General features: G+C 39.2%; 1 protein-coding gene across 5 annotated transcripts in view; it reads left to right on the plus strand.

The window, feature by feature from the left end:
- Positions 1 to 19,358, plus strand: part of ZFYVE26 (zinc finger FYVE-type containing 26) — a 55,864-nt gene that overhangs the window by 1,340 nt on the left and 35,166 nt on the right. For 4 of the 5 annotated variants that reach the window (XM_011383897.2, XM_023526890.1, XM_011383892.2 and 1 more), the window contains 14 exons: positions 893 to 971; positions 4,377 to 4,466; positions 5,812 to 6,334; positions 6,727 to 6,857; positions 7,463 to 7,627; positions 7,764 to 7,852; positions 8,740 to 8,903; positions 10,992 to 11,189; positions 12,218 to 12,829; positions 13,061 to 13,147; positions 15,198 to 15,266; positions 15,956 to 16,107; positions 17,633 to 17,834; positions 18,809 to 19,072. In XM_011383897.2, the coding sequence (XP_011382199.1) occupies positions 893 to 971; positions 4,377 to 4,466; positions 5,812 to 6,334; positions 6,727 to 6,857; positions 7,463 to 7,627; positions 7,764 to 7,852; positions 8,740 to 8,903; positions 10,992 to 11,189; positions 12,218 to 12,829; positions 13,061 to 13,147; positions 15,198 to 15,266; positions 15,956 to 16,107; positions 17,633 to 17,834; positions 18,809 to 19,072 (2,825 nt within the window). The remainder of the gene's footprint in view (positions 1 to 892; positions 972 to 4,376; positions 4,467 to 5,811; positions 6,335 to 6,726; positions 6,858 to 7,462; positions 7,628 to 7,763; positions 7,853 to 8,739; positions 8,904 to 10,991; positions 11,190 to 12,217; positions 12,830 to 13,060; positions 13,148 to 15,197; positions 15,267 to 15,955; positions 16,108 to 17,632; positions 17,835 to 18,808; positions 19,073 to 19,358) is intronic. The other variant, XM_023526888.1, reaches the window with a different exon arrangement.

Genomic DNA, 19,358 nt, shown 5'->3' on the forward strand with positions numbered 1-19,358 from the left:
CCCTCAATAGTGACATTTAATATGGCTATAGTATAGTAGCAAAACCAAGAAATTGACATTGGTACATTACTGTTAACTAGACTACAGACCTTATTTAGTTTTCACCAGTTTTTAAATCTGCATTCATTATTATGTGTGTAGCTCTATGCAGTTTTATTCATGTGTAGATAAATCATCTAAATACCTCAATAATCAAGATACACAACCTCTTAGTATTTAGACCTCTCCTTGCCCCCTGGCAACCACTGTTATCTACCTAAATTTTTAATGAAGTTCTTCCTGGCAGTGCTAGTAACAACTAGTGATGTAGGAGTTAAATGTACTGTTTAGTCTCTCCCTCACTTTTCCTTACTTTGGCAGTTATGTTATATTTTTTAAGTACTGTATTAGCATATGTAGAATGGAGACATAGGTGATTCTTTTCTTTATTTTTTCCCCTTAAATTTGGGTTCTAGCCTGTTACTGTCTCATTTTTAATTACTAACTTCAAAGAAAGGCTTATGAATTTCTATAACCTTTTTAGCATAGAGTTAAAAATAAATTTTTATCAAGTTCCTTTTTTTCTTGAAGTCTACTTGATTATACTTTAAAATTATACTTTAGGTAGCTTTGCTTTATGGTTTTCTATGTGATATTGTTTTGATTAAAAATAATAAAGACTAGATAAGGAGGTGGAGGTAAAGATTAAGACTTTTTTATGAAAGCTGCTAGCTCTATTCTGGTTTTAGTTTTATTGATCTGCAGTATGTATTTTAAAATTCTCATTAGAACAACATCTTTACTGTTCAGATTTAAAATAAACTGAGCAGTGAAATCTGAAATTTGGATCACAAAAGAGAAAAGGTTAATAGAAAGTCTTTGTTTAGAAATTCTTTCTTTTTACATTTTTCAGATGTGGACAAGACATCAGTCCTCAGCGATTAGCCTGGGTCTGGCTTCTTGTACTGGAAAAATGGTTGGCCCAAGAAAAGGTAAGTAGGTTTATATTTCAAATTTTCTCCTGAGGCCAAGACTGAGAAGAACTGGGAAGTGGTTGTGAGATTTCCCCTATGTCTATTACTTCCTTTATTATGAGGTTTGTCATATTCCTCTTTCCATATCGATAGTGAGAATGGCTTAAATGTTTATTGCTGTCTCCTTACCTAAATTCATTTATTAATTCACTAACATAATTGGCATGTAATACCATCTGAGGTGATACCATTTTGTTAAAAACCACTGTGACACTTGTGCCTGACAGCTTTGCCGAACTCAGTGAAAATGACAAGATAGCAAATAAAGTATAAACCTCATATGAATAGAGAATGGGCTGAGCTGGTTATTCTTCCAAAAATATTATTTTAATTAGTCCAGTCTAGTGAAATCTTACAGATTTAAACCTCATTAATTAATAATTTAATTACATGATTTGAACTAAAATTTACCAAATGTAAAAACAAAATGAGCAAGTTAACACAGAAAGAAAACTAACTTGTAAGAAAAAGAAAATTTGCCATTAAAAGCCTTTTTAGAAATATGTGATAATTATCAGAAGTTGATATCCATTAAAGGTATTTCCCTCAGGCAATTTTGTATTATTCCTCAGACTTCAAGATTTAAGTGAAGAACTTTTGACTCAAAAAAGAAATGAATGGCCCAAGGTCACAGTGTAAAGTTAGTTGGCAGAACTATAGCTGGAACCAAGATCTGACTGCGAGTTTCCAGTCCTCTGCTTTTTCCACCTCAGTGTTAGTTTTAGGCTTTATTGGCTTAAAAGTTAGAAACCATAAATTCTGTTTTGTAAATATCTATAATTTAGCCTAATTTTCTTCTTTACTCAGTCATCAGAATAATTTTTGTCTTTAGTTCCAGTTGTACTCTTCTCTACAAGAGCTGTCAAAAAGTAATAGAAATTACTAATCTAAATGTATTATCCAGGCTTTGGCCAATTGTCTAGCAAAGAGAAATTACAGAAAGACTAGGATGAATGGGAAGAAAGTAGCAAAACTGAAAAATAACCCCAGAATGATTAACAGTTGGCTATAGTTTCAGATCTAAAAGACAAAAACTTGAGCTAAAATATTCAGTAATATCTTCAAAGAGAAACATAAAAAATGTTTTATTGTTACCAACTAAGGATATTTCCAGTACAAACACGGGATCTGTGAAACCCGATGAACTTTGCCCTGACTGAAGGGTACTTGTTTACTTTATGGCTAATTGGTTGCTTATTTTGTGGACAGTTGCTCAACCAGATCAGGCAGTGGATATCACTTCCCCCTGGCTACTTAGCACAGACTAAGAGTTGCTCTTGTTTTTGCCAACATCGAAGATCATTTGGTCCTTAAGGCTCCAATGCCTCAGTTATTTAAACTGTAATGGGAATGCTTTAAACTTTAAACAAGAACCTTAGAGAATTTTAAAATTTTATACAAGGGCTAAGGTTTCAAGTAAATTCTAGGAGTCGTCCTACTCCTGGAGTGGCCTTCATCTTCTTGAGCTTGCTGGCTGCCTATCCTTTTCCAGTGTCCCACCTTCTGCCAAAAGCTTCCTTTTTAATTATTAGTTGAAACAGTGAGTCAGTTTTCTCTTTCTTTCATCCACTTTTACCATCTGCCTTTTCATCTTGTACTGATCTATACACATGTAAGCATGTGTGCAAAGCTTTAACTGCAGAGATGTTCACTGCCATGCTGCTTCTAATACAGGAAAACTGGAAACAACTCCAATGTCCACAGTATAGGACTGGCTTATCTATTTGTAAAATACCACACCATTATTAAAATTATGTGGTAAATGAGTTTTCAGTGACATGGAAAAACGTTCATACTCTGCTATGTGAGAAAGAAAAGTTTACAAAATAGTACGTTTGGTATGCATGCATAGATGCCTATATAGAAGATGGTCTGAATGCCCTTAGACCACAGTATTAATAGTAGTTTTTTTCCAATGGAAAGATGTGTGTCTGTGTGTGTGTGTGTGTGTCTGTCTGTCTGTCTGTCTTTGTTTGCCTGTTTGTAAATTCTCATTTTTCTACATCGAACATGCCTTGCTTTTGTAGTAAGAAAATTTTTTTAGAAACATGGAACAAATTCTTGCTTGCTTTAGAAATGTGAGTCGTTTATGACCCCACATATGTATAATGTAATTTCACCAGTAAAATAAATATGAACTAATCAGGATTCTAGATTAAAGTTCTAAAATCGTAAACAGACTTTGTTCTTTTCTTAAGGGGCTGCTGTCTAGACATCTTACCTATTTCTTCCTCTTAGTCCTCAGCAAAAACACTAACCTTCAGCTTCCCAGCATGAATTTTCTTCACCAGCTTCCAGTCACTAGCATTATGGAATTATGCAGGTGTAGGTGCATTAGGGAAGGGTGTGGTAAGGAGAAATAGGATTTGGGGCCCAGAATGTGCTAGATCATATTAGCCTCTGATGTGATGAATGTTACGTGAATAGAGTAATTGTGATCTTGTGTTGTAACTCCCCTCACACACACACAATCCTGCAGGTGCTTCTTGCTGCGAGTTAGGGGACCTTTCGTAAAACCCAGCTTCTGGAAGCTTTAATCAGTTACATGATTTACAGTGTCTCTAATTTAAAGCAGTGTTTGTCAGGATTATTCCCAGACTTTATCTTATTTGTCTTTGTGTCTGGAGAAAGGGAGACTTATTTTGCTCTTAAGAACCAGGAAAAGGGAAGTTATTCTGAAACAAGCAGGTGCAGGAAGAGTCAGAGGCTTTCTCTTCCTTTTTTCGTTAGTCTTCTCTGGTGGCATGTCCCATTAACAAACATCGGGATCACTTTTTCCTTTTCATGCTTAAAATAATTGAAATATACTTCCTAACCATTTCATCTTTAGTAACAATTATCTTTTAAAATACATACTTATGCCACAGGTTTGTTTGATTTAGAGATTAAATGAGATTTTTAAAAAGATATGAAAATATAGCACACAGTACCTGACACATAAGTGTTTAATAAACATTAGATCCTTTCCCTTTATTTTTGTTTTCTAACTTATAATGAATATCAAAATTAGGGATCATGTGGGCCACACCCTCCTAATTATGCTTACTCATAATTAGGTGTTTTGGACACTGCAAGGGGGATTCTTGGAAAAAAGACTTCAAGTGATAGAAAAAGTCACATGAAATAAGCAAACAGAGTTGAAATGTGGGATTTAAGTGTGAGTGTTTAAGAGGGGTATGCACCCAAGCTTAGCTGTTCTTGTTTATAAAGTATCTCAAAACATATCTAGGAATTTAATGTTTAAAAGTACTTTATCTTAGAGAAACAGCAGAAACCAGAGTAACTGAAGAGAAATATTTACTTATAATTTGTTAACTAAAACATATACCTAATCACTGTTCTGCCTTCTTATGATTCTTTTAGAAGTTACTCCCAACTGTTTTCCGGAGAAAGCTTGAGTTTCTTTTATTGTCAGAAGACCTCCAAGGTGACATTCCAGAGGACATCCTCAAGGTGAGAGAGGGCTCTGGAGCCATCTGCCCAGAGTCACAGTCACTCAACCATTTCAGCTTCCAGGGATCCAGCAAAGACAGGTCCCCAAGAGGATGGCTATAGGCTATTCTCAGGCAAGACCAGGCTAGGTAGAGGCCCCTCTGAGAGGAGTTTAGAATTAGGATAAACTTATCTGATTTTAGAATTCTTAGAAGTGGATTGTCCAGAAGTACTAAGAATAGCTGGGGATTAAAGATTTTTTTCATTTCATGTAAAAGGAATGCATAACTTGGATTAAACTTAGGTGCTTGAATTTTTCACCAGTATATGGTAGAGAATGTGAAGGGAGAAATATTTGTTGAATACCTCTTCTACAACAGGTGCACTGAATGTGTTATAGTTAATCCTCACAAAAACCGAGGGCCAGATTCGAACTAAGTCTTTACTATATCTATACTTAAGTACCTGAAGTATGCTCTGAGGTTTAGTACTTATATTTTTCTATCACCTTGCCACCAGCTAATTAAAGACGTACTAGCAGCAAGATTTAAGGTGGGGACTTTCACTTATATTAGGTCAAGGACTCATGGTCCTGTGACCATCTTTGGGGCACTTAATGAAGAAGCATCCCTGAGCACCATACATAGGCATGGTCCTAAAGCACCCTTCTGCCCCGCCCCTGCAAACAAATTAGAGGCTATAGAGTTTCTTGCCTCTAAGTACTTAATCTAGTTGGGGAGCAAGGACTAATACACACACGAAACAATTAAATACTAAGCCATGTGGTACTAATTTTGAGTAGATTCAAAGCCCAATAAAGAGAGAGAGTTGTGTGGGTTGGAGGTATTGGGGAAGGTTTTGTAGAGGAGTAAGAAAAGGGCTATACCTTAAAGCATGGCTAGGATTTAGACGGGGGGGTTAATGTGTAATGTGGGAATGGCGTGTAATGTTGTTTTAAAAAAATGAATTTAAATGCCTTGAGCTGGGCATAGTGTCTTATGCCCATTTGTTACCTGCTTGGTCTATGAGTTTGCAATTCCTGATTTAAAGCGACAGTATACATTTTGGAGGTGGTAAGGGGGGATGAGTTTGAACATGGAAGCCTTGGGCAATTGAATTAATTTCTTTTGTCAATCTCCTCATTTGTAAAATGAGGATAATAGGAGTATCTTCCTCTTAAGATTGTTGTGAGGATTATTTTATTTTTCTGTGTAAAGGGCTTGGCACATAGTAACTACTACAGAAGTGTTTGCTACTGCTACTATTATACACAAACACACGTTGAAAAGAGGAAAACATCAAGGCATACAGGTGATAACATTCTCGACATGCTCACCATGCATCTTTCTCTTCATTCTCTATTTAGGAGCTATGTGAGGCTTTATCACAAGACTCGGTAGACCCTGTGCTTGATGGAAATCAGAGGCGAGAGAGCTGGACCCTCCAGCTCAGCTCAGAAGCTGTCTCTGTGCTCTGGGACCTTCTGAGGCAGGCCCCCCAGCCAGTGCAGGCTCTGCTGGAGCTCCTGCTTAGGGAGGACAATGGCACTGGCCTCTGTGGCTGGCCTCTGCAAAAGGCACTGGTGGACCTCATTCGAAAGGCACTGGGAGCTTTGCAGGGCCCTGCTGCTGGGCCCCCTGGGGAAGCAGATGCCATCTATGGAGCCCTGCGGATTCTGCATTGCCCTGCAGAGCCACTCGGGGTTGAGCTGCATCTCCTATGTGAAGAACTGCTGGAGGCCTGCAAGACTGAAGGCAGTCCCCTGCAGGAGGAGCAGCTGCTCAGCTGCCTGCTACATAAGGCCGGATGTGGACTGGTATCCCTGTATGGCCATACCTATGCAGAGAAGACCCCAGAAAAGCCACCGAAGGCCACATCCTTGGGAAAAGGTGTGTTCTCTTTGCCGCTTCTCCTGATATGTTGGTATTTTCACAATGCCCAACCTCTCTGGAGTTCCTCTAGGCTGGTGCCTTTATGTTGCTCAAGAAATCTAATGGGAGTGGCTGAGCAAAAAGGGTGAGGTGTCCTTTTGTAAAAGCACAGATTTTGTAGTCTAAAACGGAATGCTGGAAAATATATATATAGTAATAGTAATAGCAGCAAAGAGCTTTTCAGAAGCTACTGAGAGGAGTAAAGCGTTTTAATATAGAAGTATAGAAAACCTGGTTTAAGTGTTGAAAAGAGCAAACTGTCATATCAATTCAATTGACTTTTCAAATGGGCTTTAGCTTAGGAAAGAAGAGCTCCGGTTCCCTGGTAACCTATCTGGTATGATTTTCAGCCTCACCGGACCATCTGGATCCTGAGCGGGCAATGCTAGCCTTATTCTCCAATCCTGATCCAGCCCAGGCTTGGAAATCGGCCTGTTTCTACTGCCTGAGCAACAGCAAGCACTTCCTTGAACAGATCCTGGTAGGTCAAAGTTAATTATTCTCCATCAGAGAAGTACCCAGGGACTTTAAATAGGCTTTTTCATGCCTTGTTTTTCTCCTACTCGTTTGTCTAACATAAAGCAGCCTAATTATTGGTGAGTCATTTGGATCTGTCCATCCCATAGTCCTAGGGGAAAGAAGGCTTTGAGAACCAGTGTCATTCATTATCAGAAATGCAGTCATTTTATATTGGTCCTTTGGCAGGAACTAAAATGTTGGATATGTATAAGTTTTCTGGAGGGTACGAGGAAGAAAAGACAGTGGAAGCAGTATGTCACCTGTCTGACAGGGGAATTTAATTGCTCTAACCTTTTTCCAGATTGCACTGAGCTTCAACTTAATTCAACAGATATGTATCAACCTCATCTTACGTGCTATGTTCTATGCTTATCCTATGTGCCATGTTACAGCAGAAGTCAATCCCTGCCTTCAAAGAGCTTATAGTCTAGTGTTTTTGTGAACATTTTTAACTCAACTGGCCATGTCTGTCATTATCAGAAATCTCCCTGATATACTAAAAAGCTTCTTACCCTAATGAGCAGCAAGTCCCCATAACTGCTTATTACAGCCTCCTTTGACTTGCAGGTGACAGCACTAGCGCTGTTGAAAGAGGAAGACTTCCCAAGTCTTGGCTGTCTGCTAGATAGGGAATTCAGGCCTCTCAGTCGACTGCTTGCACTCCTGGGCTGGACACACTGCCAGAGCCTAGTGTCAGCCAAGAGGCTGCTCCAGACACTCCACAGGACCCAGGTAACTACTCTGCAGCCCGGGCTGCTCCAGAAGTGAGTGCTATGGGGCTTTGGGCTGAGGCGGATTGCAGGGTACTGAAGTCGGTCACAATCTCTGGCCCCAGATGCTCGAGTCAGCATCTCTTCTATATCAACAGGACCACAGCTGCGACAAGCTCCTCAGGGATGCCTGTGATGGGCTGTGGGCTCACCTGGAGGTCCTGGAGTGGTGTGTACAGCAGAGCAGGTACAGCCATATGCGGCCAGCCCCCTTCCCACCATTGGGCACACTTAACCCCATGCTCTGTGCCTGTGACCATTTCCAGACATCTTATACATAAATGTTTTGAGTTGACAATGTTAACTACCAACTAATAATTATCCTAACTATTAAACCAGAAAATATAATATCTTTACTATAGCCATAAGGTTATAAGTAGAGGAAAATTTTAGGGTAACAATGATAAAAAGAACAATAGCTCATATTTCCTGAGCACCTACTATATGCCAGGCATAGCTTCAAGCCCTTTACATGGGTGATTTTGCTCACAACAATCCTATGAGGTAGATACCGATATTATCTTCATTTTTAAGATGGGGCAGCTGAAGCCCAGAGGTGTTATGTAACTTGCCCAAGATGACACAGCTAGTAAATGTAGTCGGCATTCTTAGCCATGTGTTATCCTAGATGACACCTTTATTCAACAACTGCCTATTGAACTGTGTGTGAGCTATGTTTTCCTGGTAACTTGGCCTTAGATCTTGCCTACATCTGGATTCCTGTTCTTCACCTACTTCACTAGCACTTCCTGAAGTAAAGTAGGCAAAGTGAGAATTAGTGAGAGGCCTTTACTCAAAGTAAAGCAGAGAAGCTTGTGTCACTTCTTAGCTAGGAAGAGTACAGAAATTAGGAAGCTTCATCTGCAGGCCCTTTCTATATTCTAAAGACCTAAAGGCCCTTTCTTTGTACTTCTTGAGGGTAAATAAATGTTCTGCTCTATCCCAGAACAACTGAAATTTTGTGTTTGGGCAACTGAAACCTGTGTTGTGGGCCAGAGAGGAATCGAGATTGGTCTTTCTTAGAGCAATTATATAAACTGCCTTCCCTTCCACCCTCCCATCTTTCCTTTTCAGTAACCTCATACCAAAGAGAGATCTCTTGTGTCATTTACATGGTGGAGGCAGCCACTCAGTGCTCTACTCTCTCCATCACCTTACAAACCTTCCAGCCCTCAGGGAGGAAGATGTTCTCCAGCTCTTACAGAAGGTGCCAGCCAAGGACCCCCAGCAAGAGCATGGTGAGTTGGAAATAGAGTGACTTGGGCAGTTTCCTCTTAGGATAATCTCGCCCAAGTTTCTTTCAGCACAGGATTTATCTAGAGGTACTCTGTCTAAATGGGTGTTCTAGCATGTGCCCTCTAAATTAGTGCTGTTTGCCCCAGTGAGATTAGAAGATATAGGAACATGTCTCCCCTTCCTTGGTGAGGTGTAGGGGATCCTCTGAGAACAGTCCCATAGGAACCTCTGTCCTCGTGGAAATATCTCAATAACCACTACCATACCCTTATTCCAATGAAACAATTAGGAAATGCCCTCTGAATTCACAGCATTGTCGTTGGCAGTGATGCAAATTTTTTATGAGTCTCTCCATTCTTCATAAGCTCTCTCATAGCGCATTTTGTGTCTGCCTTCTCTCCCATATCTTCTTTATACTCTGTTGAACAGATAAAGAGGTTTGGAAGGAAGACTTGCCTGAAACAATAGCAAAGCTTTGATTTAATCTTAGATCTTTGCTTAAAATTCAAGTCTCCGTTAACAAGCTTTTTTGCTCTCAAAAATCCTATCATAGTGTAGTCACAACCTGCCACACAGGCCTTGGACTCTTAGCTTTGAGAGAAACAAACATTCTCATATGGTAATAGATGTTACTCACCCTAGATATTGCTTTGATTTACTTTAAAAGGAATTGCCACTAATTGGAAATGTGTTACTGCATTCTATACTTTTTTCTAGAAAGGTAGGCAACTTGTTTAGCAGATTTCCTAAAGGAACTGAAATGCTCTGTTTTCTACACACTAGTACAAAAGACTTCTAAAGAAGTATTTTAAACCTTATCCCTAGTGATCCACCAGGACACACTTAGAACTTAAACTTGGAAAAGGCAAAAAGGGAGCAATAATAGGACTGAGACTAAGGTAAGACAAGAGAGGCATAAGGAATACAAAATTTAAGAAGCCACTTATTCTTACGGTTGTGCAAGTTCTTGCAAGTCCTGGCCTTGGGTGATAATGCCATGTAGAGGCAATGGGCTTAAAACAATATTGATCTCATTCTCCTTCTTACTCTGGCCTTGGCAAAACAGCTTTCTAGAAGAAGTAATCAATAGGAAGCCTGTACATAAAGGGATTTATTGCAGCATCGTAGTAGCAAAGCATCCCTAACTGCTGCAATGCCCTGCCCTAGAAGAATCTGCCTAGGTAAGGGGTTCATTCTGTAGAACTACATACAGCCAGCAGAAATTTAGTTAATGAAGAAGCATAATCAAATGCGATGCTATCATGGATTTTTAAGAAGTGGGAAAATTAAATAGTATAGAAAATGTCATTACACTCAACTTAGACTTGCACATGTGTATACACATACGCAGCACAATCAGAGGGGTTAAATCAGAATTTTAACGATAGTTGTGGTTAGTTGATAGGATCATAGGTGATATTTTTTTCCTCTTTTTTGCTTTTCTGCATTTAATGCTTTTTCTTTGAGAAGGTTGTGCTTTTTGTATGAAAAGAGTTAAAGCCAGAATAAGATGTTTAGAGGCCCTTCAAAGATTATGGTATTCTCCCTTACTCCTGAAGTTCAACATTTTATTAAGTGAGAAATTATAAATTATTAAACGAGTACAGAGAACTTCAATAGAGTTTTTTTCCCCATGATGTCTGCTTCATTGCTTTCTTAAAAATATCATATATTTTTTCAAAAAAATTACTTTTGTTTCTTTTGCCTTCGTTACTCAATCTAAACACATTTTAAGCCTACCTTTTGGATAATGTGGCACTGCGTAGATTAAACATTTACTTTAAATTTTAATTTTTAAAAAAGTAAGAATAAGATTTTAAGGAATGTAAGGAAAAGATTTGTTAAGCATCCATGAGAGCTATGTGGAACAGACAGGTGGAAGAGAGGTTGGTGGGCGAAAGGAAATGGAGGGAACTGAAAGTTGGTGTTAAGTAGAGAAAAGGGCCTGGAATGGACAGAAAGGAGAGAGAGTCAAAACACTTAGAGGACCTGGAAATGCCGTATCTCTTTGCTTCAGCCATACTTGAAGCCCGTACCTGAAAGAACCAACTCTGAAGTTCTGCCTGTTTCTCTCTCTCATTCTGATTCAGCTGATACCCCAGTCCCTGAGCACCTGAGCCAGTGTCAGAACCTGACACTCTACCAGAGCTTCTGTGCCATGAAGTATGCCATCTATGCCCTCTGTGTGAACTCACACCAGCACACCCAGTGCCAGGAATGCAAAGACAGTCTCTCTGAGGACCTGGCCTTGGCTGTGGAGTCAGTGAATGATTCTGTCTCCTCCTCAGGTACAGCACCCACTCCCCCATTCCTGACATAAGCTGGTAATGACCTGTTCCAGAGAGTTCTTTGTGTGGGAACCCTTTTCCACCAGGATTGGGGAGGTGCCTCTTGGTTTTAATATGCCCAAGAATAATTCCATTCATTTATCAACCTCTGTGAATCAAAGGGACATGGAGAAAGCGAGTGATTTGCCTAAGTTCTAATGAAATCTCATCACCTAGTGCAGTATTTTATGAATGCTTTTTTAAAACTACAATCCACAATAAAAATAGCATTTCACATCACACTCCAGTTTGCACCTAGGTATATAATTTGCGTGTTTATATATGTATGTGTATATAAGTGATATATAAACTGAAATAAGTTTTAAGAAAGAATACTCACTCTTCCAAACAGAGCATACTCTCAATTATTTTTCTGTTGTATTCATCATTTAAATGCAGCCTCTGAGTCATTATCATAGCCTGTAGTGTGAAAGAACATATGTCCTATCCTCTCTCATTTTTCTTAATAACTTATATTTTTAACAACTTAAAATTTTTTAACTTGCTTTGTGTGACTACTGGATAGTATCTCTCCCTTGTAGCTTTAGAATAAACCTTCACCTCTGAGCTTGGTTATTTTTGACCAGTGAGTATTTCTTAAGAAATCTAGGTTGTCCACGATCACCTTTAGTATAAAAATGTATGAAAATGGAGTTGAGGAGTAAGAAGTCTGCATGCTACCTTCATTTCAGGAACAGAAATATGGAGTGCTTGTCAAAGATGAGGAGTAATGTAATATTTAAAAAGCCAAAACAAAATGACAGATGTTCAATGAGCTGTATTTTTAATTAAGGTAGCAAAATCTTTCTGCAAATCATGAAAAGACATGGCTGAAGAGTGTCTTATCCTCCTAACTATAACCAGAATTCCCTTAGTCATTAAAAATAAATAAACGAGTTAAAGTTGTGAGAATGTTTGAGTCTGGCAAGTCGTGTTTTTAATGTTTGAATTTTCTCTTTTTCTCTGGTCTCTTATATGTGCTTATTTAGGTGCTTCGAATCTCTTCTCAACATACCTGGCTAGGTGTCAGCAGTATCTGTGCAGCATTCCTGACTCTTTGTGCCTGGAACTTCTAGAAAACATCTTCTCATTGCTCCTCATCACCTCTGCCGATCTTCACCCAGAGCCTCACTTGCCCGAGGACTATGCTGAGGAGGATGATGTTGAGGGGAAGAGCCCTTTGGGTTTGAGGTCCCCATCAGAGAGCCCTCAGCACATAGCACAGCCAGAGAAGAAGTCAGAACAGGGTTCCCAGGGAGTCCCCAAGAGTTTTGCTTATACAATTCCTAGCCGTATGAAGACAGAGCCAAAAGACAGTTCACCAGGGCCTCACGGGCATAACTTTTTGGACCTAAAGCACTTTACTAGTGGTATCAGTGGGTTTCTGGCTGACGAATTTGCAATAGGGGCCTTCCTCAAGCTTCTCCAGGAGCAGCTGGATGAGCTCAGCAGCCACACACCCCCTGAGGAGCCAAAGCTGCCAGAAGGCCAGAGCTGCTCCGGAAGCAGAGATGGACTGCAGAGCCGCTTACACCGGTTTTCCAAGATTCTTTCTGAGGCCCAGTGGAGATACAAGGTTGTAATGAGCAACCAGGGCTCAGGTGAGAGAAAGCAGAACCAGTGGGTTCAGAAACTGAGGAGGGAAAACATCCCAGGAATGTGGGAGTGAGCGAGGAATGCATGGGAGTTACACTGGACTCACTGTCACAGCAACTAGTGTCAGAACCGTGCCTCAGAGCCCAGTCCAGATCTTCCCCTACCTGTTACCCCAGAAATGGGTCAAATCAATATTAATCATTCTCCCATGTGACCCACTGGGTTTGCCATTTCAGAGGAACAAACTTCCCGAAGATACCAGCCTGTTGCCACACGGCACCCTAGTCTCCGCCGGGGTCGTCGGACACGAAGGAGCCGGGCAGGTAATCTGAGGAGCTGTCTCCCCATTCCTCATTCCCATGCACCAGGCAAGTGGCATACTGCCACTCGTCTAATATTCTTTGAGGTAAAGCATGTGGTCCAAACAAACAAACAAAAGTGATTTAAGGTTATCCTAATCCCACTCCACCGAAGTAACCCTAATAGTTTCCTTCCAGAAATTTTTCATACAGTACAAGCATGTGTATCATTTTATATACATATATACTTATATACATTGAGAACTGCAACTTTCTTTTTTTGTTTATATCCTTGTATATGTACAGATGTATCATACTATATATTGAGAACTTATTTTTATCTATTTTAAAGGCTACTTAGTATTTCATCATCATATGTACCCTTTTGTGGAGATTTAAATTGTTTCCAGTTTTTTACTGTTATAAACAATGCTACAGTAAATAGCCTTGTACATATGTCTGCACACTTGTGTGAATATATCTAGTAGTAGAATAGCAAGATCAAAGGTATGTGGATATAAAATAAAGATATTATCAAATTGCTTAATAAAAGATGGACCAATTTATATTCCCACCAAATGTATATGAGTGCCTATTTGCACATACATTCATTAAAAATGAGAACCATCAGATTTTTAAATAATCTTTGCCAATGTGATTAATATAGCAATGGTCTATCATTGTTTTGATGTTTTTAGTTTGAGATCGAATATCTTTTCATATATTTATTAGCCACTTATATCTTTTTTTGAGCTACCTATTCATGTGCAGGGTTTATATTTTCTATTGGGTTCATCTTGTTGAATTGTAAGAAGCTCTTTAAACATTAAGGAAAATATTCTGTCATTATGTGCTATAATTTTTTCTCCATTTTGTCTTTTGACTTCGATTATTAGTTTTCCTAAAGAGTTTAATACAAGAGCATTGTATAGAAGTGTTATACTTTTAGATGATCAAATTTTCATATGGTATTTGTTGCTGGTTTTTAAATAATCAACAGAATTCAGAAGAATTTGCTCTGTGCTAAACAATATTAGGTATCTTGAGGGAGGTGAATGAGGCATACACCAGGACTTTGCCTTCAAAGAATTTATAACTTACCTACATAGACAGTACACATAAAACACTTAAACTGCTTCCTGAAAACAGAAGAAATCTCTTGGAAGGGAAGATCAGCATAGTCTACAAAAGTCAGAGAAACAGATTTTATGGAAAAGTTGACTCTTGAACCTGGCTCAGAAGAATGAGTAAGCTCTAGCCTACTCACTGTAGCAGTGAGAAAGATGAGCATACCTGGGTGGAGTGGAGAATATCATGAGAGAAACCTGGAAAACATCAAGGCTGAGATGCTCAGGCCCTTAAGCTGATCAGTTAATTGGTTTGAGTTAAAAGGCATAGTTTACGTCAACTTAACCCTCTAGCCCAAGAATGCACAATCTGTCTTCTCTTTCCTACAGCTGTCTGTTCCTTTCAAAACAGTGAACCAGACACTCCCTTGCATGAGGCTGATATCGCCCTCTTATGACCACACTAAGGAATAACAAGCCTCCATTCTCAAGCCCTGGCATTTCAATAAAACAGGTGTTGAGAAAAAGCTTTTCCTCCAAGGCTCTAAATACTGTGGTCTTTGGCAGACCAGGACTTATACTTTGGTTCCCTACCTTTTCAAGTATAAAGACAACGTTTTCTGTATCAGAAAATTTTATGACTCTCTTTTGCACTCTACTACTTCCTGGTCATAATAGTTGTGATTTTTTTTTCCCCGAAAATTGACAGTGCTTAGTGAATAGATGGGAGTCACTGACCTCTAGAAGTAACTTGAAAGCTCATAGAGCTCTGAGACCCTCAGGTTGGAAACCATGGGTATAAGCTACTAACCAAGTGAGCATTGGGGCCATATTAAGCCCACCTTTCACCTTTGGTCTGCAGGAACTTGCATTTCACTGTAAAGGAGCAGTAGGCATAGTTCTCCATCACCTCAACTACCCAGATCTTAACTTTCAAGCCAAATTCTCACTCTCTACACTGTAAGGATTTGATGGTTGATTTTCTCTGCTCTTCCTAATACCTCTAGATGGCCGGGACAGAAGTTCCAATCCATCCCTGGAAAGTACAAGCAGTGAGCTGAGCACAAGTACTTCAGGTATGGGGGTCCCAACCAGTTACCAACTTCAAGCAGCTTTGCCTTGATATGCAGTTGCCATACACCGTGGTGTATAAGCCTGGGCTGAGCAGTTCATGCCTGTGTTTAGGAAGGTTGGTTCTGGAAGATACAAACTTCCAGTTATAAGATAAATAAGTCCTGGGGATGTAATATACAGCAATATATAATAACTATAGTTAACAATATTATATATTTAAAAGTTACTAAGAGTAGATCTTTAAAGTTCTCATTACAAGAAAAAAATTTGCAACTATGTTAATTAAACTTTGGTGATCATTTCACAATATATACATATAGCAAATCATTATAGTGTCTACCTAAAACTAATACAATGTTACATTGTCAATTATATATCAATTAAAAATGAGAAGAAGGTTGGTTCTGCAGATAGCCAAACAGATTTCAGCAGGGAAAGGGCTGTTTCACTATCAATTGAGTTGCCCATCTGCAGAGAGAAGAGAGGTGAATACCTAAGAATGGTACTTAACTCTTGCATTCAAAGATGATGGGTTAGGTTTGCCATTCAACTAAGGAAAAGCCAAGACCCATTTACACACCTTTTAGAGAAGGAACTAGAATAAAGGAGAGTTTGGTGGGAAGTGACAGCAATATAGTTTCTCCTCAATTTCTATTGCTTCCTTGGTCCCCATGTTCTTATGTCCCAACAGAGGGAAGTCTGAACACTATGTCTGGAAAGAATGAGCTAGATGGCCGGTTGCAACCCCAAACTCAAAGTTCACTCATCCCCATGATGTTCTCCCCACCTGAGTCACTGCTGGCATCCTGCATTCTCCGGGGGAACTTCGCAGAAGCCCGTCAGGTGAGAGGAGTACTGGTGCAGCAGGTGTTAGTAGCCTAGGCCTTACCTTGTCATCATAAAGAATGCTAAGTCAGTATACAGGAGGTATAGGGGCTGCCAAAGTGGAATGTTCCTATTTAGGGAAAAGCGCAAGGAATAGAAATCAGAAAGATTCTCACCCTCCTTGAGCTCCAATAACCTCAACTAAAGATTAGAGTTAAATATAATACCTGCTCGTACTACCTCTTGAGAATGTTAGATTTTGTGTAGGCTCTGAGAAATACAAGAATCCTCTACTATTGTTTAAATTTAATAGCATAAAAACCTAATATTCTAATTTTTGACACTCTGTTGTTATATTTATCATACTGTGCTCATCCCTTAACCTGCAGGGCAGAATTTTTCTTTAATGTGAGTTCGGTTGTTGAGGAATTAATCAAGGAGAAATCCAGATGATAGAGTCTTTGCTTAACTTTCTCTGGTCATTTTAGACCCCATACTTTAATAATAATAATTCTGACCCTCTGGGGAGGATAGGACCCCCACCAGCCTTTCATACACCCGAATCTGGAAGAAGTCAGCTATGACTGATGCTTTACCCGTAAATGCCTTCACTTCCTCTTCCTTTCTTGGTCTTTTTTTTTTTTTTTTTTTTATAAACGCTTTATTTTTAAACTTGGTTACAGAAGAAGTTGTGAGTATTAAAAGAAAATACCAAAAATAATAAGAAAATTAAATTTCTTATAACCCTATTTTCTAGAACAACCAATATAAAAAATAAAGTATATTTTTTGCCGGTATTTTTTCAAAGTATATATGACTTTTACATAGCTGAGATTATTTTAAATCTAAAACTATATAGTGCCTTTTTAAAATGTGCCTTGTAACTGATTTAATGAATGACCTTACAAAAGTCTGATCAGGTAGCTGCATTTCACCATTATTTAACATCTAAATTATTTTCAACTTTGTAATCGTGGTAATAAATAGCGCCAAGGTTATCACCTCTAGGCATTAGCTTTTTGAATTATTTCCTTAAAAAAGTTTCTCATGAAAATTACCAAGTCAAAGAATATACATGTTTTTAAAGCTTTGTGGATTGCCAAATTTTGCTTTTCTCAAAAAAGGTTATGACAGTTCGTTTTGCCACCACCTCCTGAGGATTTATTTTTACTTTGTCACTGTGATAGATGCAAAATGGTATTAATATTAAATTCCGGGATTACTGGAAGGGAAAACATTTTTCATCTTTGTATTACTATGTGTATTTTATTACATACGATACTTTGTGTATATTACTCATGCTTATTTTCTCTTTGAAATTGTGTCTTCTGCCTGTTTTCTGCTGGGGCTTTGGTGGCTTTCTTGCTGACTTATATGAGTTATCTCTATATTTGATCTACTCTTCTAACATGCAGTGGTTTTCCAACCCTATAAAGCAGATATCTTAGGACCATACTCTGATGACAGGCAAGATCTCATATCTTTAGACATCCCCCAACTCAGCGGGCCTACCACAACCCACACTCTCCCTCTTCTATGCCAGGTGGTGTTCATGTTCAACCTGAAGTCCTCGCCCAGCTCAGGGGAACTAATGTTCATGGAGTGCTACCAGGAAGTGATCCAGGAGCTGGCCCGGGTAGAGCACAAGATTGAAAACCAGAACTCAGATGGGGGTAGCAGCACCATTCGAAGAACAGGGAGTGGCCGCTCAACTCTACAGGCCATTGGCAGCGCTGCGGCAGCAGGTCAGCCTTCTCTGTCACCACCGTAGGTGGTAAGGCAGCTGAGGGAGGAAGGCGTCAGGGCAAAGCCACCCAAATGACAGGCTCATCACGAGGGAGAGAGGAATCCAGAGCAGGATTCTTGCCTTAAAGAACAGCAGTCCTGACATATTGAGAGTCGGTTTTAGCTGTGCCCAACTTCCCTGACCATGATGGTCACACACCTGTCACTTGAGCTACTCCATTAAGCTTGTCCTGTGTGACCTAAACTGAAGAGTGTGAGTGCTATTTCCACCATATGTTTTGATGGCCACTATCTTGGGCTTTATGAAATGGTGTTAGGAATTTATTTCCTTCCTATATAATTATTCGGGGATAAAGTGTATTTTACTTTTCTGTAAAGAAGTTGTGTATAATACATATGGCCTGCAATTCACAGGTCTCAATTTTCAACCTTGGCTGCACTGCAAAAAAGCTTATCTCATTTTTCTTGAAAGTAGAATCTTGTCCCACATTTTCACATTATCTTATTGGTCTAGGTTATATGTATCAAATACCATCACACATTGTTCCTTCTATATTTTCCCAGCTATTTTCTATAGCTATCCAAAAAAGTATATGCACATCTTTTTTTTTAAATCTAAATGGGCTCTTACAACAAGTACTATTTCTATCTTGCTTTTTTAGTAATGTATTTAAGCGATCTTTTCTGATTAGCACATATAGATCCACTTATTCTTTCTCAACCTACTTTTAGATCCCATTTAGAAGAAGCGCTCATTCATCTCAGTCATTTTGAGTTTCTTTTGGTCTTCCTATCCATGCCATTGTTTTGATACCATAAGAATGGATTGTAATGATGGTACTAACATGCATAGAAGATAGATATCCTGTGCAGAAGGACCTCAAACATGTTTTAGAGAACTACTTTTCAGAGTTAAACTGGTAGTTAGAATCATTTTAACCTTTTGCTTTTCACTCCACTGGTGGGTGTCCAGGGATGGTATTTTACTCCATCTCTGATGTGACCGACAAGCTGCTCAGCCCTTCTGGAGACCCCATCCCCACGCTGCAGGAGGACTTTTGGATAAGCAGTACCCTGGTGGAGCCCACTGATCCCCTGAGAGAGGTTCTAGAAGACCTTAGTTCCCCTGCCATGGCTGCGTTTGACCTAGCTTGCTCTCAGTGCCAGCTCTGGAAAACCTGCAAGCAGCTCTTGGAAACAGCTGAACGACGTCTGAACAGTAGCCTGGAGAGCCGGGGTGAGTGTACTTATTTAGCTTTATTCCTTCTCAAATGCATTTCTGAGATATATAATAAATTGTGCAAGAAGAAAGTACTGATTGGGGAAGGTGGGACAGGGAAAAAGGATTATTAGTTAATTTCCTCATGTCCAATTTGATGGCATAAATAGTCTCTTGAGAGTCTCATCTTCTTAATAGGCATAGCAGTCTGCAGTCATTTGGGGAACTTTTTCTGATTTATGGATAAATTCAAGGAATGGATATGTGTTCAAAAATGGTATGGATGGAATTTGTGTCTTTAGAC

This window comes from Pteropus vampyrus, unplaced genomic scaffold, assembly GCF_000151845.1.
Source record: "Pteropus vampyrus isolate Shadow unplaced genomic scaffold, Pvam_2.0 Scaffold15, whole genome shotgun sequence".
Lineage (NCBI taxonomy): Eukaryota > Metazoa > Chordata > Mammalia > Chiroptera > Pteropodidae > Pteropus > Pteropus vampyrus.